The 26,042-nt window shown below is 42.2% G+C and overlaps 1 protein-coding gene across 5 annotated transcripts in view; it reads left to right on the forward strand.

The window, feature by feature from the left end:
- Window positions 1-26,042, forward strand: part of agap1 (ArfGAP with GTPase domain, ankyrin repeat and PH domain 1) — a 234,420-nt gene that overhangs the window by 144,522 nt on the left and 63,856 nt on the right. For all 5 annotated transcript variants that reach the window (XM_017714945.2, XM_037536619.1, XM_017714940.2 and 2 more), the window contains one exon: window positions 19,573-19,677. In XM_017714945.2, the coding sequence (XP_017570434.1) occupies window positions 19,573-19,677 (105 nt within the window). The remainder of the gene's footprint in view (window positions 1-19,572; window positions 19,678-26,042) is intronic.

The following is a 26,042-nucleotide window of genomic DNA, read 5'->3' on the forward strand; positions in this document are numbered from 1 at the left end:
CCCGTTTGATGCCGTCTCCTTGATTAACAGCGAAAGCATACACTTGACATCAATTAGAGCTGGGATCCCCTGTGTATTGAAACAAGATCATTAGGATAAGGAGTGGGAAGGGATTTCTCTCTCTCTCTCTCTCTCTCTCTCTCTCTTTCCCTCTTTCCCATCTCTTTCCTCCTATCGAGAATAGTATGAAGCTAAAAGGGTCTTAATGAAGTGTGGTCTGCTGGTCGACATATGGACCCCCTCCACCATCCTCCCTTCCTCAAAACCCAGCCCTTTCCTGTAGAGGGGAAAGCTTTGATTGGACTGTTGCTATACACCCCCCTTCACCTCCACCCCACTGTGTTCTGCGAGAGATTGTTTGAGTTGGCTTTAATTTGTCACAAACAAGAGAAAGGGGGGATGAGGGGGCGGGGGGGGCGCTAGACATCCTCCGCTGCGTGTCTCAACTGGAGTGTAAGAATCAGGTAATTAGCGCCACTAATCGCGCCCTCTCATGTCAGTGCAGCGGCCTTGTTTGTAATTTTCTAATGAACAAATTGCATCTCTGATTAGCGCTCCCTTTAAATGAGATCTGTGTTTATTAGCGCGCCGCTTCCGCCCTTCAGCAGCGCGAGGGTGCAGTGCAGGAGCGCCGCCTGACTGCTGCCAGTCCATGGGTGGGTTTGGACCCTGCTGGGTCCTTGTGCTTCTGTGGCAGGAAAGGGATGACTTTGTGGAATGACTCTGATATCTGTAGTCGAGACTTGTTTCAAAGACCCCCTGCAGCTGCAGAACGCTTAGAGCTCCTCTTGCCCTGTGGTGCTTGAAGCATATTAATTTGGGAGATGTTCTGATCCAATCTGAAAGTTTGATATCGGAGCTGATCATAATATTGATTATTACTTTTAATCAATATTGTTTGCGTTAAGCCTGATTATATTTCTTTGGGCCCGTTTGTATCTGCCGTGACTGTTTAGCTTTCTCGCCATGTGAAGTATCGCCGGCTGAGATGTAGTGCGTGGCTATTACGCTATTACACTGTTACACTCTTACCGCTTAATGGTAAGAACAATGTTAGAGCAGCTCAAAATATTAAAGCTAGCTTAAAATAGTCATTTAAAAAAGGTAATTTCAAAAAGTTGTGTTTGTAAATGGAGCTGGGAAGTATCACCTTGTCATCACCATGATAAACATTACAAAATGTCTCAATATGCTTTTCCGACTTATTTTAATGTGGCACTATTTTGTCTTCTGACTTATCATATGTCGTAAATATCGTGACATTACGTTTCATCATATTGTCCACCTGTACTAGTAAATGTATGTAGCATTTTGTCGTATAGTATGTTGATTTTATCGTAGCGTTTTATTGTAATCGGCAGCCTAGTTTGTCTTAGGACTGCCAGAATGGATTGGAAATCATATCTCCCTATATTCATTTATCAATTATCATAATACAGGGAGATTCAAAAAGATTAATTTAATTTCAAATTGATTTATTTATCTTGTAAATCAGATCAGATCAGTGCAGTGAACTGTAAACAGTTTAAATGAGCGTAAAGTTTATTATGTAGTTCTACAAGGTCTCAGTCTGAACCTCCTCCAGCTGTACGGACGACATCAACACCACAGTCAAACTCATCCCAGACTGGACTGAGCGTGTCGGGCGTCGCCGCTCTCACGGCTCTTTCAGTGGGATTTCGGAGATCATCCAGTGCTGTGGAACCAGCGCCGAACGCTCTGAGCTGCTGGAGCTTCACTGCTGATGAAAATCCCGCTGCACAGTTCTGACGGATTCACTCTTATTGACGTGGAGAACGCAGAACGCCTTCTGCTCAGGGGTCTCATCTCCTCTCAGACTGAAGTGGGAGCCATCTTCCACTGACAGTCAGAAACTCTGTCTTTCATTTATTATGTGATTGGTTCCTAGGAGCCCTATGGCTGTAAAAATATGGCGCTTTGAAATCAGATGAATCTTTTTGTATCACCTTGTATATTAGTTTTAATTCCACTTTGGATTCATAACTACAGTAAATGCTGGATTTTCAAGTCAATGTTAAGGTCTCCTTGATCCACAAGGTGGTGCTCAACATAAATGATCAAGTGAACCCAAAACCAAGCTGTGTTTACCCGATCATCTCGCAGAGGTTTGTCAAAAAAGACATAGGCTTAATCTCATTTCACACCAGATGCATGTGGTAAGCCGAAGCCACGCTGATGCCGTGAGGCAGTGAAGTAAACTAACCAAAGAAGAGATGTACTTCACCTTTTTAAAGAGTTAAAATGAGATTGATTGAGGTTGATTTGTTTATAAGCCTAGATTGAGCAGTTTGGGGAGGATCCTGCATTTTTACTGTTTCTGCCTAAAAACTACATGCGTCAAAAAAGGGAAACTAAGACCTTGGTGTGTTTATGGACTCCGATCTTTAGCAGCCACATCAAAGCACTTACTAAATCAGCATTTTATCACCTTAAGAACATCAACAGGATCAGAGATTGTTAGACTAAAGCAGACCTGGAGAAACTTATCCACACCTTTTGTTTCTAGCAGGACTGATTACTGTAATGGTCTCCTAACTGGACTCCCAAGAAAGGCCATCAAACAGGTTCAGATAATTCAGAATGCACCTGCCTGAATAGACTTTATGATACATTTACTGGTCTATAAGTGTCTTAATAGTGCAGGAGCAGCATATCCGATCTGCTGCGGCGATATGAGCCGAGCAGAACCCTCAGATCACTAGGATCTGATCAGTCAGTCCTGCCCAAAGTGAGGACTAAGCATGGTGAAGCAGCGTTTAGCTGCTGTGCTGCTCTTTAAAGGAACCAGTTGACCATGAGCATTAGAAGAGCCCTTAAATGTTACTATTTAAGAAGCTTTCAGCTCCGTTCAAAACACTTTAAGCGTTACGAGCTGATCTTCTCTGTGCTTCTTCTCGGCACTTTTTATACTAATCTAGCTTTTAATTTTTTATTTGATTGTTTTTAACTGTCCTTATTTAATTTATTTTTAATTTTTTTAAGTTCTGTTCTCCTTTGCCATACTTTTTTTCAAAAGCCAACTGTGGATGTTCTCTTTTGTAAAGCACTTTGAATGACAGCATTGTATGAAAGGTGCTATATAAATAAACTTACAGTGTCTGTCTAAGAGCTTAGCCATACAACTGAAGTGGAAACTTAATCTACTGCCTTATAAATATTACATGATTATTGCCTTACTGCACTACAGAGTCTGCAACATGTCTGAAACATTGGCTTGTCAGAAAAAGTGAGAGTTTATACCGTTCAACACGGCGGAGCGGAAACTGGTCTGCAGAGGAGACGAAGTTCATGCTCTGATCTTTAAAAGACGGCGGTGGGACGGACGTCCAGCTTACGTGTCTCAGAACACGACGTCTTCCTCTCGGCCTTCTTTAACAAGGACATGTGAAGGACGTTTTCCTGAGTCTGACGTCATTTTAAAGCAGTCAAAAACACAAGCACTGCTCACTGCTGCTCATCTCAATCTGACTGGACTCATGTGATGTTCGCTGTCATGGTAACGTTTACCTGGTTTTCTCTGCATGTGCATAATTTTGGATCTGATTTCTAGTTGTGAGCATGTAAACTGAGATTTTTCATCAGATTGTTGAGTAGAGTGAGAGGAAACACCTCAGTCTTAATCTGTAATCGGAATGTGTTCAATCTTTGCATGTAAACGCAGCCGGTATTCTGCTTTCTGGAGCAGTCGACTCTCTCTGCAGTGGCATACGAGGCAAATCTCTGCTAGCAGTGTCCGGTCCAGTCCTGCAGCCTAGTTTGCATACATCCTGTGCAGTCGGTGGAGTTAATGATGAGCAAATGAGGTTGGCCGGAGCAGAGCAGGGTTGACAGATGGAGAGGCCGGCCCTGTTTCACACAGATGTTTTGGGGGTAGGTGGAGGGGGTCCAGCTGACCGCTGCAGAGTCCTAGCCTGCGTGCTCCATTCAGGGATAGCTGCTCTAATTGCTATGCAGTGCCAGGAGCACTCTAATGAGAAGTTGTTGAAAGATGGTATTTTTTATTTTTGTTGACAAATTTTCCAAAATGAATATTATATACTCACAGCTCCGTGTGAAAAGGAAACTTTCACGTGTAGATCTTCGATAATATAGCCACACAGTGTAGACTTCAGGTGCTTTAAAGTAAGTGAAACAAGCCCGTTTTTGGGTTTCTGTGCTCTGTTATTTTCATTTTTGCATTTTGATCACAGGCTGACCGTTACTTTTGAAGAGCTACTTCATTTTTCGGTAGTAGTAGTGCTTGGTGAAACATTGTGCATTCATATGCATGTTCGGTTCTACCCTGGAAGGAACCTTTGATAGTTGAAGTGTGTGCATGTGATTGTGGGCTTGGCACAGAGCCCTGTCCCTCGAGCATCCTTCAGCCACTTGACAGTGCAGGTACATAAATGAGGGATTAATTTCCTCGGTGTCAGAAGGAGCCTGTAAACTCCACACACACACGCACTTATGCGGATGAGGGGCCCCTTCGGTGCCAGAGCTTGTCATCTTATGAGCAGATCAATCAGCGGTCTACATTCATCACAGACCACCCACCCCCCCACACCCCCACCCGGCATCCTTCCTGCAGCCCACAGCCAGCCATCACCTCCTGCACTCCTCTGCCATCAGAGCTCACAGGGACGCTCTATCTGTATGAACTTGCGCTAGCAGTGTGATTTTTAATTAACAGGTTTATTTTTCAAGTCACATTTGCTTATTGCATCCAGTCTAGTGTCTGGAATTGTTACGTTTACATGGCTTTGAGGACCAAATGACGTTTTATGTTTTCCTACAGAGGATCTTAACTGTTATCAATTTTTACATGACCAGTTTCTAAACTTCCCATTATCTCTTAAAAGTGATGCTGTTTTTATTACTATACTTATTACTATATGTACAGAGGTATGTAAATGATCTCTGATTTGAAGCCCTGTGTTGTGCCTCATTGAAAAATCAGTGTGGGCTGAAACAGTCCTTGTAACATCAGCGTGATCTGCTATGGGCTGTATAGACAGAGATCTATGTATGTATATATGTAAATACATCACGTTTTGCTGACATCATAAAGCTTGAACCGGCCAGTTTAGCTTCCATATATGAGCCAAATGCCCAGGGGAATACATCGAATGCTCTGAAACAATGTTGACATACTACAAACGGACTGTTTTTTATTTTATAAAATTGAGCAATCTGATCCATGCAGTTTTTCCGATTTCATCAAATTCAGATCACCTCTGTATTGTCTGCCAAACATTAGTTTGGGCACTGTGTGTTTCATTCACATGGCATCCATTAAACCCAGATTAGTCAGTCGCACTGCCAAATAGCGACGTCTGATTCATCACTCCAGAGAATATGTTTCCACTGTATCAGAGTGAACTCCAGGGGTGGAGTTCTTCAAGCCATTCCAGCCGACGCTTGGCATTGCGCATCGTGATCTTGTGGCTTCCGTACAGCTGCACGGCCATGGAAACCCGTTTCTTTAAGCTCCTGATGCACCGTTCTTGTGCTGGTGTTGCTTCTAGAGGCAGTTTGCAAATCTGGTGAGTGATGCAACAGAGAGGATAGGAGATTTCTATGTGCTCTGTCAGTGGTTTTAAACTCAACCACTAAAGGGGCCATTTAAAAAAATCTAAGCAAATCTGTGGGCCATAAAAAAATTGTTTTTATTTCTTTTTTTTATTAATGTTGGGCAAAAATCTGGAGTGGCCATCGTTAATTCAAAATACGCAAGAACTATAGCAGTTAAATGTAGGCACTTGTAGTAGGCTTTGAAATATTACACAAATACTTGAAATATTAAATATTTTAATGTCCCCAGGAGCTCAGTCTTTTAACCCTACCTGTGTGCTTGAACCAGACACCTGGCACCCTTTCTGTGCTGTAAGTTCATTAAGACTTGGGCTCAATTTCTGAGTGTTTATATTGGTTGCAGCTGAAATGTAATTAGTGCATTTGTTGATGTAACTGGTGTGGAATTGCGTAGTATTGAAGTGTAACCGCTGGCTCATATATTGTTGTTGAGGTAGGAGAGTCAGATTACACATTACGTTACATATTACAGAGACACGTTACGTTGCAGTGCATGCTGGGAACCGTAGTGCAGCGCATAGTGAAACAGGCTAATATTAAGAGAAATTTAAAATGTTTTTGCAGGCTGGATAGGATTGTGTCACATGCCTGATATGTCCTGTGGGCCTTGTGTTTGACACATGGGTACTATGTGCTTCATCTGTCTGCAGCCCTGCTTGGTGATTTTGTGTGGTCTACTGCTTCATGGCTGAGCTGTTGTAATGTAGCACTTACAGTTGTCTGGGGCAGATCTAGCAAGGCAGAGATTTCCCAAACCTGTGATGCTACCAAAGGAGAGGTAAAAGGAGATTAATAATACATGACTAGATGACCATGTGCTTAACTTTACCAAGGTGGTTCAGTGGTTCAGTATTTAGGGTGGTGTACACATACTTTTGGCCATATAGTGTATGTGGGATGTCACATCACCCAACACTTTAAACGTTCATCATGGTTTTTTGCTATAAATTGCATAACATAAATCAATTAATGAGCAACATGTACAAAGGTAGTAAACGAGTCACTGGAGGCTGTTGGCACAGAATTCTGGTTAGCCATCACCCTGCACAGGCCTAAGACAGGCAGACAGACATGCAGGCACACATATGGCCATGCTGATAGACTGCCAGATAGACAGACATGTGCACATGGAGGTAGGCAGACAGACAGACCGGACAGTCGCAGCTGCTACCGAGTACCTCCATCAGATCACTGGCCGGCTCTGCTGCTGCACTTCTCTAATTGGGCGCCTGCATCAGGCAGTGTTTCTCCAACACGAGCAGCACTCACTGGGCCCTCCACCGCCCCCTCCCCAGCACCACAACAGCGAGCGGAACGCTTAGCGCTCACAGGCACAGGCCAGAGCTTCCTTTTTGGAGCGGGACGTTAATTGATTTGATCATTCCCTGTGGTCTTTTCCTCTCGCGAAGGCACCCGTGTCGCTCTCGATCTGCCTCTCCGCCTCTCACTGGCTGCGGCTGCCGGCCGCTCGACCTGCTTCCCAATTAGACCGTTTTGCATGCACGTGTGTCCGCGCCCTACTGTCTACACGCTTTGCGTTCGCGCTTATTTCACACTCTATTTTAATGAGACTGCCCTCAGCCTTTACTCGCTTCTCTCCTACTTTTCCCCACTTTACTCGCTGCTCCAACATCTTCAACTCACCGGCCCTTTCTGTCTCTCTCGCCCTCACGTATTTGTGATGCTCACTGCCGGCCTGCGCTCAGAGCCCCGGCTTCTCACTGAGCTCCCCGGGCTGCTGATGAGGAATGGCAGATGTCTGAGCATGTTAAGTTTGTCGCTTAGCTGTTCCTTGAAGGTATGCTCATAATTGTTAGTTGATTACTCACACAAGGATGAGCCACCGAACACAGCCAATGGCTTGAGATTGTGAAGGACTGATGACGAAACGATAATTGCCTTATCGGTACTTTGGGGGCGCTTGGTAAAACATTTAATTTGAGGAATTAATGACTAATTGACTGTTCTGTGCTCTGCCCACAAATTTAGTGCTTCCTTGAAACCGACGCAAGGCTGAGCTTTAAAATCCCATTAACCTTGTTTAGGTTTAGATTCTCTACATGAAGCAGAATTTAAAATGCATTAGTGTAGCCAATTGAAATCAGGCAAATTGGAAGTGACAATTAATTTGGCGCCATGCTTGCATGATTGATGACTAAAAAAAAACTAAACTTGATCGGTTCTAGCGGTGACCTTTCACACGTTCCCACCTAATGCACCCTAAATTTCTCATTGGGGTTCGTGGTCTTTGTCTTTAACCACCGCTGAGGCCTCTGCCAGCCACTGTGCATTTCGCTGTTACTGTAGTTGTGGTTTAATGAGGTTAATTCTCACAGCAAACACCACAGTTACAGCAACAAATACCATTTTAGATTCTGAACTATTTCGTTTTTAATTTCGTTTCTGCTTCACAACAAAAGGCTTTACACGTTTATACATCTCGTTTTTTTTCTTACAGTGAATCCCCCAAACGAGTTCGAGACTTAGAGCGTTCAAAGTTATTCTGTTTATCAGATACGGAGACAGAAGAGTCTAACAGGATTCCGGCTTACCTGAACAGCAGTGATGTGGACGAAATTTAAAACTAAAATTTTACCGAATTCTTTACTATTTTACTGGTTTACCGAATACGTAGCCAAGTTCGTGCTGCAGAGGGAGTGGAAAAACGTCAGTAGGCGACCGTAAATCTTTTTCAGCATCAGTAACTTGTGTTATTTCAGTGTTTATCAGTTTGTATGTTTGAGACTTTCTAGTTGGTCTCAGTCCATCAGCTGCACTGATCAAATGAGTGTGTTAGGACGCTAAGCTTCCTTACGCTGGGTGTCATTCAGCAGTCATTCGTTTGGTTATTTCCCTTCGTGTAAACGCTCATCGTCTCTTACTCTCAGTTCAGTTCAAAGAAATCAGGTTGCTTTGTGAAATTGGTGCCTGACAGAGTTCTTGGGCTCAGTGTGCGGCCTTTATCTTCATCTATAATTGGTGAATTTTATAGTTTTAATTAATATCAAATAATGAGAAACTTCATTAGTCGTCGTATTCAATTTATTCGTTTCATATCCTTGTTATATATTTTTTTGGAATTAAAATTTTTATTATGTAATTTCAGTTTGGTCTGGCTGCGTTCTGACAACTGGTGGTTTTTCCAGAGACTCAGTCGTTTAGCTTGAGGAATGATGCCCTTCTGACTCTGAGGATGACCTAAAATGTACCTATAGCCCCGCCTAGTGCCAATTAACATATATTTGCATGTTGGTCAGTTTGAAAACAAAAAAGCAAAGTGGGAAATGAAAGGTAAAGTACCAGCAGATGACGCCGATGGTCGTTTGCTTTTGCCTTTTCATTCTGGTGCTTAAATTCCGTCTGTCCCGAAAACTGAACCGCAAACTGTCACTTTGCTGTTGGTTTATCCATTTTACATTTTCATTTTGTCAGATACGCAGCCTGTTTCTATGAAAAAGAAATAACATAAACATTGCATTTTGATTTTTTATTTATTTATTTATTGCACGTATTCCGCAAAGTGAAGCTTACATTTTCTTTTCTCTGTTAGCTTTTTCATTTTAGATTCGACCATGAAATGCCAGAATAACGTCTAAAATGAAATGGCAAATAGCCGTTTTTATTTATTTATTTATTTTTTTTTGCCACAATTGGCTCGTGTGAAAAATGAAATTGCGCAGATGTTTGGAAAAAGAAATGGGAAAAAAAACAAAAGGAGGTTTGTATTTACATCTTATTGTTTTCATTTTAATTTCTATTTTGGCCGGATGCGCCTCCAATAGTAGCTGTTCTATTTGCATGGTTTTATAACATCATGCATTTTTAAGAAATGTGGAGAGTTGGCGTCTAAAGGGTTTTATGATTTGTCCAAATTTTGAACATTTTCTGCGGAAATTATGTTGTGTAATAGGGCTTGGATAGGTCAGTTCTGTTGCTCCATATGAAAGCGATCTTCGACATGTAATGTAAATATTACTGCTGTCTGTGAACGTGCGAACACTCTCTCTTCCTCTTTCACCGCAGTTTATTTTCTGCTTGTCGGGATCTCATTACCAGGGTTATTGTTCTGACTCCTGTGCTGAAGGTTGCGCTCTCGCCATGGCTCTCAGCTACGGCGAAACCTTTGTAAAAACGGCTTCATTAGAACATGCTCCTCATTAAAATGTGCAAACGACGTGGTGGACCGGGCCGCCGGTAATGAGGGTGGGGCGGGCACCCACTCTGCAGCAATTAGGCGGCTGAAGAGGAGCGCTTCGCCTGCCATCGGCCCACGGAGGGGGTGTGCCCAGGTCAGGAGGGTTACCTTGCTTTGCTGGCACTGCTATGAGCTCTGCCAATCACTTGCTCGGCTTTGACCTCGCTCTTTGTTCTTATTGGCCGTAATTGTGCGTCTGGTCACTCTCCACTCACTTTAACATGTTTATTAAGCTGCGCTTGTTTTGACTGACAAGTGGCTGTTCGCACTTGTTGAAATAAGTGGCCTGTTGGTTTGTTTACTTGTTTGTTTTCTAATCTGATCCGTGCTTTAGGCAGCTGAAATGTTTTTATCTGGTTAATTTCCAATGAAATGAGATGTTTATGGAGAAAACGGTGTGGTTATTGAGTTGTTGAGCGTTTTGTAAAGTGGCTAACTGCCGCCATGATGGTCGGCAGCTTTGTTTACAGACCCTGTATGGCTTGGAGTCCGCCGACATCTGTTCGGCGTTCTTAATTAGCTGATAATTACCGCGGAGAGGTTCGCACACGTCTTTGTCAACCGCCTGACGGAGCCATTTTGCCAGAGCATTTCGACAAATTAATTTCAGCAAGTGGTGCTGGAGAGAAACTAATTGAGAGATGGACCGAGATGGAGAATGGGAATGGGGTTGGAGAAACGGAGTGGTGAGATTAGGCTGAGGAGTAGCAACGACTGTTTGGCCATAAAGACAGAACGGTTCCCTGTCTTCGTATCTTCATCTGTCATGGCTCTTGTCATGTTCCCACAAGCAAGTCTTACTTTGCTCTGTGGACGCCATCGATCGTTCTTTAGTGGCGAGAACCCAGAGCCTTCTTTCCTCATCCTTCTTTTTTTTTCTCCCTTAAAAGTCCATTTTTTTCAAAATGAACCATCCAGTTCCCTCGGTCAGCCTTTTATCCCATTTGGACGATTTTAAAGCACATTTTAATGCGGCTCTAGGTGTCTTCATTTCACTCCGTTACAGTGAACTTCTTTGGCCGTACGTTTTACCGTGCATTGCTCTCTTAAATCTTCCTACCGTTCTACAACGTCTTTCCTTTCTTGGAGTAAAAAAGGGAGCTGAGAAGTCTCTTCATCATAAAGGGAAATTAGTATCATGCTTGTAATTGTGTGTTCTGGTGCATAGACGGGCGCTGAGCTGTGTGAATTTGACAAAGTTTCACCCCCTCTGAGCAGGGTGCTTTGTAAGGAGTTAAATTGGATGGTTAATTCGGGTGTTATTTACCCTGTAATTCATTAGTTTGGCCCTGCCATTGGCAGCGGGCAGGCTGTAATTTCACGCTTCGCAATAAAAGATGTCTCATAATCTGCTTCATTTAGCACCGAAAGAATTTAATGAAATTAACTGCAGTCCTAATTAAGACGGTGAATATTAAAGACCTGCTATCAAGCCTTTAACGAGTGTGACATGATCCGCCTTCCGCGGGATTGGAAAAATATCATTTCCCTGGGAAAGGTTGTCACCGCTCCGAGCCATTTTGGCCAAGATGGCATTTTTGTCATGCATGCTAACCTCCTGCAAATTAGATCCCCCCCCCCCCCACCCCCTTCCACCGTATAATTTTAGTGGAAAATAATTTAACCAAATACACAAACTTTGCTTTGGTGGACTGTTTAGATTTAGGTAATCTAATGTTGCCAGCGTCCGTCTTTGTTGTGTTTTTGAATGCGCCGGGTCCCGGTGTGCTATTATCCCTCGTTAGCTGTTCTCGTGACCTTGGTTTGATATTGCGAGCGCACTTTGTGCACCGTATCCGTCGAGTAGTTAATACTCGCAGGTGGGGGCTTCTTAGCCTCATGCTGTGCAGAACAGAAATGAAAAGCTTCATTGCGGAATATGTAATGTTCAGTTTCCGAGCTGAGTTAAAGTGACAGTACGGAGAATTGCCTGACTTTTGTCTTGAGCACAAGTAGGTGCAGTTAGTGACACCATCTTAAAGAGATCTGACCAAACTGGCTGAGATCCATTGACCATTAGGAACTGGGCATATAGAATCTAAAAATAAGGGACTAAGTTTTACTCCTTTTCTGCCTTTTTCTCCCAGTTTTCACTGTTCAGAATGGTCTTTTGAAACTTCTCCTCAGCCACTACCTGTCATGACGTGAGAGCCTTAAATGAGCAGCATCCCCAGAAATGTGTGTATATATTAGTAGAGCTTCTTTTAGAGTTTTAACCCTTAGAAGTCAAATATTTTCACCCATAGCTCATTGAAACCTCGTGTGAACGTTTCTAATATCAGAAGTTTAAGGAGAAGAATAAAATATTTTATTATCATTTCAATTTTGTGGAGTTATTTTGGCTTTCTCAGTTGAGTTTGGTGGAAAGAAACATCCTATCATTTTTTACATCTTTTTTTTTTTTTTTTTTTTTTTTAAAGCCATTCGTTGTGTGTATATGTGTGTGTTGTCTGTGTTTTCCCAGCTTGCTTCAGGTTGCGTGTCTGCTAATGATAAATGTCCGGTGGGATGGTGGCCTCTCACTGCCTGCACTGACCAGATCAGATGGCCACAGTGATAAAGGACCCCCAGCTTTCAGCCAGTATCACTCTAACTGCCCCATGCACCACACACACATACACAAACACACACAGACACTGTGAAAGACCTGGGGGCAAGCATGTGTGTGGATGACACCTTTAATTTAGCCCCCTTCTCTCTGGCCTCCACAAGAACAATGAACCTACTCTGAGTAGACGCCCTGCTCTTTGTTGACCTGTTGTTGATTTTGGACACACGGGAGATGGATCCTGTCCGCTATACTGACTCCAGACTGTCCCCAGGACACAGCTATCTTAAAGTGGCCTCATCCTTTTGTTCCTTGATGGAAGAAATAAAGGAGATGATAGTGGAAATGAATCATGGACCATACAAGCTCAGATTGGCCCGCTTTAACGGAAGAGATTAGAAGCTTTTGTGAGCTTCTGAAGTTTTTGGTCAAGTCAAAGTGTCTGGTCTTTTCTTTGAGGCGGGGGAAAGATTGATAGTAGTATTATTTATTTTCAGGTTCTGAGGGATTTAAACTAAAACTGAAAGCCGTTTCGAGAAGCATGCCAGAACTGATATCCGGTAATTAATAAGAGGATCAGATGATATCGATTTTTAATTTGGTCTAAAATAAGCTGCAGTGGTTTTAATTAAGTGCTTTACTGACTGGTCTGATTCAGTTTTCTGTTATCACATCCCTGATCCTTAAACAATGCACAGTTTTAAGTAATGTAAATATTGCTGCGTTGTGGTTGGAGCTTCCCAGAATCCTTTTTGATTTTGTTGGTTTAATTGGTTCTGTTGGTTGATTGGCTTGTCTTTTGTTAGTTTTCATCAGTTTTGTCTGCATCTGAACCTTCAGCATTTGTATGTGCTTTAGGTTCAGATAAATTACGTTGTAAGTAGGGACACATTGATACTGATATTGGTATCAAGTATCGGTCATACTCAACGTCTAAAAAACTCTCTGATACCAACATTTCGGTTCTGGCTGGTGTGGTGTGATGTAAGCCAAGTGAATGCTGCTGCCCTAACAAACAATGCGAAGGAGACTCTGCTCACACAATGAGGTGTTACTGACTTGTTGAACACAAAGTTCACTTTAAACGTTCCGCCTTGACAGATTCCTGCCAGGAATGCACAGCGTGATTTTAGTCTGTTTTTAAACACACGGTCACATCATGGGTAGAGACACGGAGGCAAACAGAACGGAGGCGAAAAACTGAGAAGGGTCGGGCTGCAGACAGGCACCGCCAGCCTATTGATGATGTCAGTGCTGCTCTGCCACAACAGCGTTTTTTGTTGGTTTTATGAGGAAAGACGGCGACCCACAAACTGCTGGACGATAAGACACGATTGTCAGCTTTATTCACAGATAAAACAAAGACTACTGAAACTCATGAAAGCCAAGCTGAGGGCGATTAGAGCCAGTTATCAAAAACTGTAGTATTGATTAAAACGGAGCTTATTAAGGATTCTAGGAGGCTGTGACGTCAACGTAGTACCGATTACCTTTGCTGTCTCATCAACGTCACAACCTCAAAACCTAGAAAGTTGTCAGACAGCAGCGTCACAACTTTCAGAGGAATTAGATTTCAGCGTTGTGACAATGTAGAGAGCACCGAGCAGACGATGCTGTGGGCACCGAAACTGGACGTTGTCTGGAATAAAACCTGACGGGAATTGGCTTGGTGGTTGCTGTTAGAGGCCATTAGGAAATGATCAAATGTGTCTGGAATCAGTCCCAGAAGCATGATTAAACGATCAGAATCCTTTACACTGTGATATCAGCCCATCAGGAATAAACAGACTACCATTAGCGACCAACGTCACTCTTTTAACTGAACAGAATAGGTACAAATGACAGTGCCCATCAGTTTTTCACTTGATGTGAAAGACAGCATGAAGTTTGTTCATTGTTCAAAACTTTTTTTTAATCTGAAAATCAGAGAAGCCTTAAGAGGAACGTTTTTTCTTATGTCAGAGGTGTGTATTTATTACAGTACATATTACAGGCTTATAAATATTGGTCTTTTTGTCAGTATTTTTTTCCTATACCAATAAATTTGACCAATAAACAATATATCAACTGGACTGTTATTTAATTTTTTTAATTTTTTTTTATTTTAAATATGTCAACTTTATCTTAATCAGGCGATTGGTGGGTCACATCATTTGTCTTCATGTGATTGCACTTAGCAGCTAATTTAGGCACTGTTGGTATTGACATAGCAGTAAAGACTACAGGTGCTACAGCTATTGACATTGCACTAAAAGCCAGACCTCTGTGAATGGAGCGCATGACAAGGGAGTGGTGGAATCTGCTTTATTTATCTCCTCTATTTCTCCCGGATGGGGAGACCTTGCAGCCTGTCAGACTGAGGGGAGGTAAAATAGGGGCGAGTGAGGTGTCACTGGCCGCCGCCTTAAATAATGAGGAATAACCCCCATCAGCGAGGCGACGTGCCATTCAATTAGCCTCTCCTGCAAATGATCGCTTGTCAACCTCCCGATGGATGTGGCAAACGAGCATGAAACGGGCCCCAAACCGCACCGGAGCTGGAGCAGAAGACATATTGGCCACCCACAGTAATACAACTCCTCATAGCTATCTTTGCTCCCATTAAAACATCTCTCTTCTCCACTTATTTACACTCAATGGTCACTTTATTAGGTACACCTTCCTAGTAAAAGGCTGGACCCCCTTTTGCCTTCAGAACTGTCTTAATTCTTCTTGTCAGACTTTCAACAAGGTGTTGGAAACGTTCCTCAGAGATTCTGGTTGGTTATTTGAGTTACTGTTGTCTTTCTATCATCTGGAACCAGTCTGCCCATTCTCCTCTGTCCTCTCACATCAACAAGGCATTTTCGTCCACACAACTGACCGCTCACTGGATATTTCCTCTTTTTCAGACCGTTCTCTGTAAACCCTAGAGATGGTTGTGTGTGAAAATCCCAGCAGATCAGCAGTTTCTGAAATACTCAGACCAGCCCGTCTGGCACCAACAACCACGCCACGTTCAAAGTCCCTTAAATCCCCTTTCTTCCCCGTTCTGATGCTCGGTCTGCACTTCAGCAAGTCGTCTCGACCACCTCTACATGCCTAAATGCAGTGAGCTGCGGCCGTGTGATTGGCTGATTATTATTATATTCTCTCTCTCTCTCTCTCTTTCTGTCTGTCAGTGTGAACAGACAAACACACCGAATCTGACATTTTCAGTTCCTATTTCTGACGCATTCATATGTGGTACTGAAATCTGATACGTATCCGGTCTGTGGCAGTGCGACTCTGTCTGAACAGCCACATCGGAATTCATGCGACTTCTACATCAGTCCAACTCAACGTTCGTCATAATTTTGCGCTGCTAAGACCTCATAAACATATATGATGTTTTTGCACCAAAAAATTAGAAGAGGCTTATTGCAACTGCTCTGTGTTCAAGAAGATTGAGCAAGAATTGTCTGAATGCAGGTGTAGGCGAACAAGGCTACAGCTTCAAAGAACAGTTAAAAGTCTGATGCAATGTTTAAAGGATCCGAGGATGCGAACCAAAGAAGTGGCTGCAGCCTTTTTACGGCTTGAACATGTTCTGGGTGATGAGCCCAGCTGTCAGTCAGTGAAGCTTCATGATGGCTCCTGTGATGCTGGAGAAGGTGAAACTGAACCTGCCGTTCGTTGGCAGTTGTAGTTGTTTACCTCTGAATGAGCCACATGAAGCATGGTGAAGCTCTGTTCTTTTGCGCATGAGGGTCATTTTTGGAGCTGAGAGCTGCTGTGAGAATGTAGCCTAAGATGTTTGTCATTTAAGTCAGTAGTAGTCAGTTAATCACAAGCTGAGCTGCCAGTTACAGTCTGAGGTAGTCCCGTTTGTTTTTCGAGGCAGAGGACATAATAGAGTAACACGAAAGGAACAGTTGGTGTTCCTTTCGCACTGTTTGTGGTTCTGCCTCAGCTGCATCAGATAACACTGGGGTCAAGGGGCCTGGTCTTCAGTTATTCCAGCAGTGTTTGATGGTTGCAGATGTAGGCATTATTGTGTGAGGTCCACTAACAAAACATTTAGCAGAGAGTGTTTTTTTTTCTTTTTCTGTACAATAAAAATGTTTCACGGTTACTTCAGTCGTTAAATATGGTTCTTAGGAAAGATTGTTAAATTCTGCATAATATTCTTTCTCTCTCTCTCTCTCTCTCTCTCTCTCTCTCTCTCTCTCTCTCTCTCTCTCTCTCTTTTTCACTGTTAATGAAGGAGTGGATGCTGAGTTTGTGTGGCAGCTGGCTGGCTGGCGGCAGCTCTCTCGTTAGAAAATGAAAAAGCTCGTCAGCTCTCGTTTAGCACACAGCAGGAGAGCCTGTTGTTCTCTCGCTCCGTGCCAGGTCCTCACTCGTCTCCAGCATGGGGTGTTAGGGCCTGCAGACAGACCTGAGGGAGCACTCGTGCGCTCACCCTGTTCCATACTCACACACGGCCATCACAAACATTCACATAGAGTTCACACTCACATCATTTATAGTAACATGTGACCCCAGGCTTAGTTCTCAGAGCAGTCCTACCAGCACAGAAAACAAAATCAAGTGTTAAATTCTTGTGCCAAATCATGAGAATCACCCAGTCCAACCATGATCACTGTCACCTCTTATAGGGCTACATGATATGGACAGAAAATTTGTATTATCATCATATTTCTGCGTCTAGCGAGTGTCATGCACCTTGCAGTGTGTGTGCGTGTGTGTGTGTGTGTGTATGTATGTATATATTATACAGTCTGTGAATCACAAACATGGCATTGTGTATATTATATGCTTTACATTGGTTCAGTCATGGGTTGGAGGTCAGGGAACCAGCCCTGTGACCGGAAGGTTGCCGGGTTCGATCCCCTGAGCCTACAGTGTGTGACTGAGGCACCTAACCCCCACCTGCTCCCCGGGCGCTGTGGATAGGACTGCCCACCGCTCCGAGCAAGTGTGCTCACTGCCCCCTAGTGCATTCACTAGTGTGTATATAGTGTTTCACTGCACGGATGCATTAAATGCAGAGGTGAAATTTCCCTGTTGTGGAACTAATTGTGGTCACTTAACTTACTGACCAAAATAATACATTTTATTGAATGACTTGAATGCCTCGGTTCATCAGAGCGCCCACAGAAACCCACCAGGAACTGGTCATAATGCACTAAAACCATTGTGATTGGCTAAAGACTCATTTGCATATTCTGTGACAGCAGGGTTAGGCCTGGGAAATATCGGTCTATTGTCGCTTAGCCATACGTTCAACACGCACTATGTCTTTAAGGATTAATTTAAGTATTAAGCAGCAGTTTCCAACAATGGCTGTTATGTGACGTTTAAGCTTGTGTTTTAATATCACACGTTTAGAAAGTAGAACGCTCGTTTTTTTTTTTTCGAAAGCTGTTGCATCTTTTGCTTTGCGCTTTGAAATCGGATGAATCCTTTTGAATCACCCTGTATTGTGCAGGTCTACTCTGTACTACTGTGCATATTAAGTAGTTATCCGTGGCTCCTTACAGTGGCACAGTAGATTGACCTCTGTAATATTTCCACTTTCCTTCTTAAGCGCTGTGATAAGCATTTGGAGGCAATGTTACATTTGTCATTATCACCCATTATCTTGGCCACTATACTCTGCGGTGTTGTACTGTTATTGCCCGAGCCCTCTTGCCAAAGTAGCTGTCAGTCCATTTAGTGTAGCCTTTCTCGCACTTATCATTATTTCTTTAAGCTTTGTTTAGATACCAATTATCCCATAATTGCGTCAAGTCCATTGGCGTGTGACACTGAGGGAACATGGCATTTTTATGACAGCGGGGTGAAGGAGAGAAGAGAAAAGGAGAGAGAGAGAGAGACTTTTGTCGTTCCTGCCATGCTCCAAGGCAGAAGGGGCAAGGACTCTATTAATATCTGCCCTGTCTGCGTCTTAATGTTTAACAAGTCCAGCGAAGTGACACACGCGGCGGACGCGGCGTAATTGCTAATCAGCGGACAGTTTTATTCCTCTTCTCGCCTAATGAATTTGGCTGAAACGAGGTGTGGGCGGCCAGCCCTTAAACGGCCAGTCAGTCAGTCGGCCGCTGATGTGCGTAGGAGAGAGTGGCTAACGCCCGCGTCACTACTAATGCGACTATGAACTTTCAAATGCGCTGATGGCTTTTAGCTTTTCAGCGATTTCCTCTTTCCCAGAAATATACAAATAAGCTGTCGTCCTGTGTTTTGGGCTGAGGATGCATTAGTGTCAGTTCTGTAATTCAGAGGAAAATTGAGGTTGTGGAGTCGCTAGAGATGAAGAAGACTGGAAACGTGGGGTGTGAAGCCGCTGCATTGCGTTCGTTTGCGGACTAAATCCATGATGAACGGCATGTTTTAAGCTTGTCAGAGTAAAGGACAGCTGAGTTATACTTCTTATATAAAACCTTGTGTCTCCACAGCGATATACATTAGCGTTCACAAGTTGGGAAACACTTGTCTTATTAATAATTTCTGCTTTTGTTCAGTAATAACTCATACAGTGTATATTCAGATACTCTAAGTCACCGGTTGGTATGTTTTGGCTCTTAAATTATATATACAGACTACAGTTTGTCTATTTGCAGTAATTCTTTGATGAAATATCTGCCTGAAAGTTGATTTACATTTAAAAAAAAAAACAAAAAAAAAAACAGGCTTTCTGGATGTTACTGCGTCATTTTTTTTACAGCTTCCATCAAATAAAATCAAACCTATGAAGTTGTCGAGTGCTGCTATCATAATAGAATCATTTTGTGCATGCATCTTCAACAAATCCTTGAACAGAAAGTCCCATTTTTCCTCTTTCTCTGTCAAGTGATCAATGAATGTGTTTGCATGCACTCAATAATCCGATCATAATCGGTGTGATTCCCTCGCAGCGCAGGCAGGCACAAGTGGTTTTCTTGCTTCTGGTTTAGTGAAAACTAAACACAGTATTGACGAGAAAATATAGACCATGCCAGCTTATCATAAACAATAGCAGTTCCCCACTAAAAACGTGCCGAGACTGTTTGCCTTGCTAGAACAAATAAAATTTGCAGCTCTTGTGATTTGAAAATCGCGCTCAGATTACAAGTTTGATATGAATCTTTTAACCCTGAAATCTTTTCACGTCCAGAGTCAGTGTTTATTCTTTCTTGGTGGGAAATGAATGAAATATAGTGAAGATAACGGTGGATGTCTGTTTGCTTTTAAACATTAATTAATTATTTTTTTTGTATGTTTGTGTCTCCAGGGAATGCTCCTGAAGAGAAGTGGCAAATCACTGAACAAAGAGTGGAAGAAAAAATACGTCACACTCTGCGACAACGGAGTTCTTACCTACCATCCCAGCCTGCATGTGAGTGTGCTCTCTCACATATACATGAACGTCTCCGCTTGTGGAGACCTGAGGAATCAGATGCTCGACACTAATCGGTCCAGGTGTATCAGGCACATCCGTATTGGCAAAGTGGCTTCTAAATTTTTAAAGTGTGGCATTTCCTAAAAAGATCAAAGGAGAGTCAAGGAAGCATAGCGCAAACTTGCACAGCACAGAGTGGTAGGTGGTTAGTCAAACAGCTCCAGACGCTAGGGGAGCTCGCAGTGCAAAGCCTGGTGGACCCCTGCTGACAGCAGAGACGACAATGACCAGAGTAAATGTTGGCTGTTTAAAAGGGTTTGTGTCGTCTGTCTGTCCGTGCTTTTATGTGTGTTATAAAAAGAGGCGTACACTCAGTGGAAGAGCAGTCAGTCACTGAGGCTCAGAGATATGCAAATTAGCTGTTGGTACATACATGCTCAGCAACCCCACAGTAGTAACAGATGAGCTACAGCCAGTTATATTATAGTTACAAAATGCATCTGTATGGTATTTAATACTTAAGTACTTTATAAGATGAGTTCAAGTGCAACGGCACATCGAATTACATTTACATTTACGGCATTTTGGCTGACACTCTTATCCAGAGCGACTTACAATTTGATCATTTTACACAGGGAGGCCAAGGTGGTGTTAGGAGTCTTGCCCAAGGACTCTTATTGGTATAGTGTAGGGTGTTTACCCAGGTGGGGATTGAACCCCAGTCTACAGTGTAGAAGGCAGAGGTGTTAACCACTACACTAACCAACCAATACGAATAAGCTGACAAATCAGTGTGGAACACACACACTGCACCTACTGGTTCTCCATGCACCAGTACTGGTATACCGCCAGTAAACACAGATAGCCCACTGTACATACAGAGCCCCGTACATGCTTACGTTAGACTGTTTAGCGTTTCGGCTTCTCTTTCAGTTTGATATTCAAATATCATGAACAGATATCTGGTTAATGGGAATGGGGAAATAACTTGGTTTAGGCTGAGGTTTGCGTAGTTGTGCCTACCTTTTTAGGTGACCGCATGGATGAGGGCTGTTCGATGGCATGAGGGATCAATAAAATGGGCTTATGTGAAAATTATGGCATATTTTAGATTAAAAACATTAAAATAGTCAAACATCAGCAAATAAATTGATATTTTCACTTAATTAAGTGTTCACTTAATCAACATGTGATTTGACTGGAGTGTTTAAACTTTCATACAACTGTGTATATACAACCCCATTTCCAAAAAGGTTGGAAATGCATGCTGCACAGAATGTAAATAAAAATTGCATGCAATGAAAGGCAAATCATTTAAACCATGTTATGTTTAAAGGAAAATAGCACAAAGACAACATATCAAATGTTGAAACTGAGAAATTGTATTGTTTTTTTTTTTTTTTAAATATATGACCTTTTTGAATTTGATGCCAAGAACATGTTCCAAAAAAGTTGGGACAGGGGGCCTGTTTACCGCTGTGTTTCATCTCCTCTTCTTTTAGCAATGCTCTGTAAGTGTTTGGGAACTGAGGAGTCCAGTTGCTGTAGTTCTGAAAGTGAAAGGTTTCCCATTCTTGCTTAACATAGGATTTCAGCTGCTCAACAGTTTGCGGCCTCCTTTGTCATTTTTTTCATTTATATATCGTTCAGCATTAATGTTGCCTTCACAGATGTGCCTGTCATCCCTGCCATGTGCACTAACGCACTCCTAAATGACTTGCACATCATTACTGTCACGATTGGCCCCTCCCAGTCCTGTCCATGTGTTCGTGTTTTGGTTTAACCTATATGTATTTGTTTAGGTTTTTCTAGTCCTGCCCCCTCGTTTCATGTTTCCGCCCATGATTGTCTCCACCTGTCCCTCGTTTACCCTTAGTTATTTAAGCCCTGTGTTTGCCCTTAGTGTTCGCTGGTCTTTGTATCGGTCTTTGTCTGCTTGTATTACTCTGTGTTGTTTGCTTTGTTTGTTGCATTCGGCTGTTTGTCATGTCTGAACTACGATCTGTTCGTATTGGCGCTATGACCCTGGACCGTTACGACCCTGATTTTGGATTTTCCCTGAATAAAAGTCGCTTACCTCCGCACATGCGTCCGCTACCTCGCTCCCCGTTACAATTACATTTGGTTTTTATTTACATTTTACACAGCGTCCCAACTTTTTTGGACATGGGCTTGTAAATACATACTGTGTATGTATTACTTTGACATATACCAAAACAATCAGAAATTTTAATTAAACCTATAAAAATGTTTTGGCTCCCCATGACCTGCATGGCCCATCTTTTGTTTTCTCAGTCACTGTGACGTTCTGCTTTGTGCTCTGTGCTGGTGCTTCACGCATCACTGTATCCACCTCAATGAGTGTGGCCTTGCCGTTAATTGCTGGCTCCCTCATCATCTGTTTGCACACGGCTGACACTGATGATGTGCGATATTATGCCATAATGACTCTGCCTAATTACCAGCTTGGCTGGCCTGTTAACACGCACGCTGTCTCTGTGCCACTTTATTGGTTGTTCTTCCTCTCTGTGTCTACACTGGAATGTGTTCAGTCCTCACTGTTAGTGTTAATCAAAACCTGAGTTATTCTCCTAATGTTGCTGCATGGAGAGAGAGAGAGCACACAGGCAGATGGAATGAATGGATAAAGGGAGGGAGAGAGAGAGAGAGAGACATGGCGCAGCCAATGGATGAACGACGACATGGCCAGCAGACAGCTAGATTAGTGAAATGAGAAGGAGACAGCTAAATGAGCAGTCTGGGGTCCAGAGCGAAACGTCCAGAACGTTCTTAAAGCATTTTATGTGTCCTTGTCATGTACGCAAAGACTGTCATTCCCTCAAGCCACAACAGTATTAGGGCTGTCAAGATTACTTAACAATAAACTGAATTCTTCATGAAGCAGCAGAGGTGAGTTGCCCGTTTGTACAACTATAATGCATATTTTACATCCACTTATGGATCTCTTGCTGTAGAAAACAGCCTGATGGACACGCATACATTGACCATTATAACTCCTCGTTTCTATGCTCACTGTCCACTTTATCAGCTCCACATACTGTATAGCTGCACTCTGTAGTTCTACAGTTACAGACTGTAGTCCATCTGTTTCTCTGATACTCTGTTACCCTGTTCTTCAGTGGTCAGGACCCCCATGGACCCTCACAGAGCAGGTATTATTTGGGTGGTGGGTCATTCTCAGCACTGCAGTAATACTGACATTGTGTGTGTTGCGCTGGTGCGAGTGGATCAGACACAGCCGTGCTGCTGGAGTGCTGCTGTACTGGTCAGATACCAGGATTTAGAATAGGCTAGTAGGGTAATTAATCATTATATGGGGTAGCCAACCAGAAAAGAGAGAATTTACATGCATCAGTCTTAAAGGCACAGTAAAGTGATGTTAATGTGAAAATGAATTTTGGCTGCTTTGCTAAATAAACCTGCGCACATGTTAGAAAAAGACTTGGCAATAAAATATAAGATATGGCTCATTTAAACATGTAAAACATGATAAACAAGTGGCTGTTGCTGTTTGAACTAGTGTGTACAATGTAAGGTGCATAGTACAGCAGTGTCCCAGACATACTGAGTGAAAATGAAACATCACTGTAGTTTCTGATCAAGCGGTATCCAGTGGCTAGATGTCTGACTTAATGAACAGTAGACTGTAGTTCATTATACTGTTATTGCTCAATGGCTCACTCTTCTTGATACTTAACGGCTCTCATAACACACTGTCTTGCTCTCATTACCACCGTGACTCACCACTGTTGGCATCGTCTGCATGTGCTCACGGAAAGTGCTGTTCCGCCGCGTCCCCTTCCTCCGGTGAACAGGTTGCTCTCCTCAGCGGGCGTCTGCTACGCAGGCATCAATTAAAGTGTTTGTTGAGGCTAATAGAATGAAACTCAATCAGGGCTCTTAATTGCTCGACTACGTTTAAAAAAATCACATTAATGCAGCTAATTAAGTAGATGGCAATAGATGCAACATAATTAGCACCAAAACACGTCATTCTTGAAGGAAACACGGGAACGTGGCGTCTAAACAGCTAACAGGCATTTTAAATTTACACCAATTAAGACGGCTAATTTTGTAAAGTTTATTCATGAAATGAGTTGTTCTGGTTCTAAAAGCTGATTGGCTGGCCTTTATTCAAAGCCTTAGTATAAAATACTCAGATGTATCAAATCAAATCAAATTTATTTGTATAGCGCTTTTTACAACGGATGTTGTCACAAAGCAGCTTTACAGAATTTCACGAGGTATTGCTACAAATAAACGTCATACTATAAAAAGGACTAATTTTATTTTGTTAATATGTTTCTACATTTAGCTAGTGGATCATGTATGAATATACCAGTGATTAATAAATAAAGAGCAATATTATTTGTTTTAATTGAGAGATTTTATACTTTTGATTTTTTTTTTTCTCCGTTTTATTTGGGCAGGGTTGGAAAGGGTACTGAAAACCCCCACTTAGGAGAAAGTACTGTTACTTTTAGTGATAATTTACTTGGGTCCTGGGTCCAGGTGCCAATATTATAATAATATATAGTACAGTGATGCTGAAGAAAGAGTAAATAAGTCTTTTATTGTAAGTTCCGAGTTGACCCTGCTGCATTATTGTAAATAATCTGCACAGACAAAACTAAAGCATATTACCCAAGAGTCTTGTTACTGATCACAGTATGCTCCGAACATCTTTCTATCTACTCTGTAGGGAACAGGGTTTATATTAAACTCTGTATTTCATGGTTAGATGATTATATGAGGCTTCCTAGTTTATCCGTTTCCAGTAAAATAGTTTAGAAACTATACTGGTTGACACCCAAGTTAACTAAAATAGCTAAAAAACAGACACTCGCAATAAAATATTTGATGGATTTGAAGTTTAAGTAGCCGTGGCTTTATTGTAAAACAGCAAAATAGGAAGAAAATTGTAAATTGTACCCGTTTAGCTGGGACTAGGCAGCTGCTTCCTAAGGCTGAAGCAGTGTTGTGAAAAGATCTTGACACGTTTGTGTTTATTAGTTGATAATATTCCTGTTATTTTAGTTCATTTAATAAACAAATGAAGTGAAATGAACTGAACTGAAATGAAATGAAATGTTCTTGTTATAATTAGTTTGTGAGCTGGCATGCTCATAGTTTGTGTTTACCCTTTAAGGGGGCAGTCGTGGGCTGGAGGTTAGGGATCCAGCCTCATGACCGGAAGGTCACCGGTTCGATCCCCAGAGCCGACAGCACATGACTGAGGTGTCCTTGAGCAAGACACCTAACCCCCAACTGCTCCCCGGGCGCTGCGGATTGGGCTGCCCACCGCTCGGGGCAAGTGTGCTCACTGCCCCCTAGTGTGTGTGTGCTCACTAGTGTGTATGTGGTGTTTCACTTCACAGATGGGTTAAATGCGGAGTTGAAATTTCCCCATTGTGGGACTAATAAGGGTCACTTAATCTTAATCACTAAATCTTAATCTTTAAAATTAAAATAGAGTAAAAGTATTTCATTAATTATAAATTAAGTACGAGTAAAAGGACTGTAGTTTCATAAAATACCCTCACAGGGAAAAATGTACTCAGGTACATTGAATGCAGGTACAATGAATGCAGCTCATTTCGTTGCACCTCTGGATTTGAGTTGGGTGTGGCTATCTTGGAAGATGTCAGATGATCCCTCGAACTAATCAGAACTAAGGCAGAGTAGCTCCTTTTAAATTCCTGCTTGTATTGATCAGTAACAGTTATCAGTGCAGTTATCCCTGTCGCTTCCGGTTGAGCTTGATTTTACTTTCATACACCAATATTTTGCACAGATTCAAAGTCTGCCTTCTGCCAGAAAATAAAAGCTTAAAAATATTTTAAAGCCTGTTGCTGTTCAGGCTATTTTGAAATATTTTTAGGTTTTGTTTTTCTTAAATCTTTGGACAATATTTATCAATTCAGAAATCGTTAGAACCATTGAGTTCTGTTATTTGTAACCGAGTAACCAGCCCATTTTGATGAATAGCCTGTGGTTACCAAACAATTCATTTTAGCAGAGAAATTATAAATTGAACAAATTAACAGTTCAAAGAATAGTATTATTAGAGTATTATTAATAATGTTATACAAGTTATTAATTGAAATGTTTTGCCTTGTCCTGGCATGCCTAACAACACCTCATAACCATGGTGACCATACTAATGTACAGCCTAACATGGCTTATTCCTTTATTTTATTGGCCAATTTTGCCTTTTGTTGGACACAGTTATTTACACGATTAAACTATAGGCCTTAACATATTCATCTCTAGAGAGAGTCAGATGTAATGACATCTGTCTTGCATGCATTGTGACTTGTTCAGCTGATCTTTTCATCAGA

The sequence above is a fragment of the Pygocentrus nattereri genome, chromosome 30 (genome assembly GCF_015220715.1).
Source record: "Pygocentrus nattereri isolate fPygNat1 chromosome 30, fPygNat1.pri, whole genome shotgun sequence".
NCBI classification, from domain to species: Eukaryota; Metazoa; Chordata; class Actinopteri; order Characiformes; family Serrasalmidae; genus Pygocentrus; species Pygocentrus nattereri.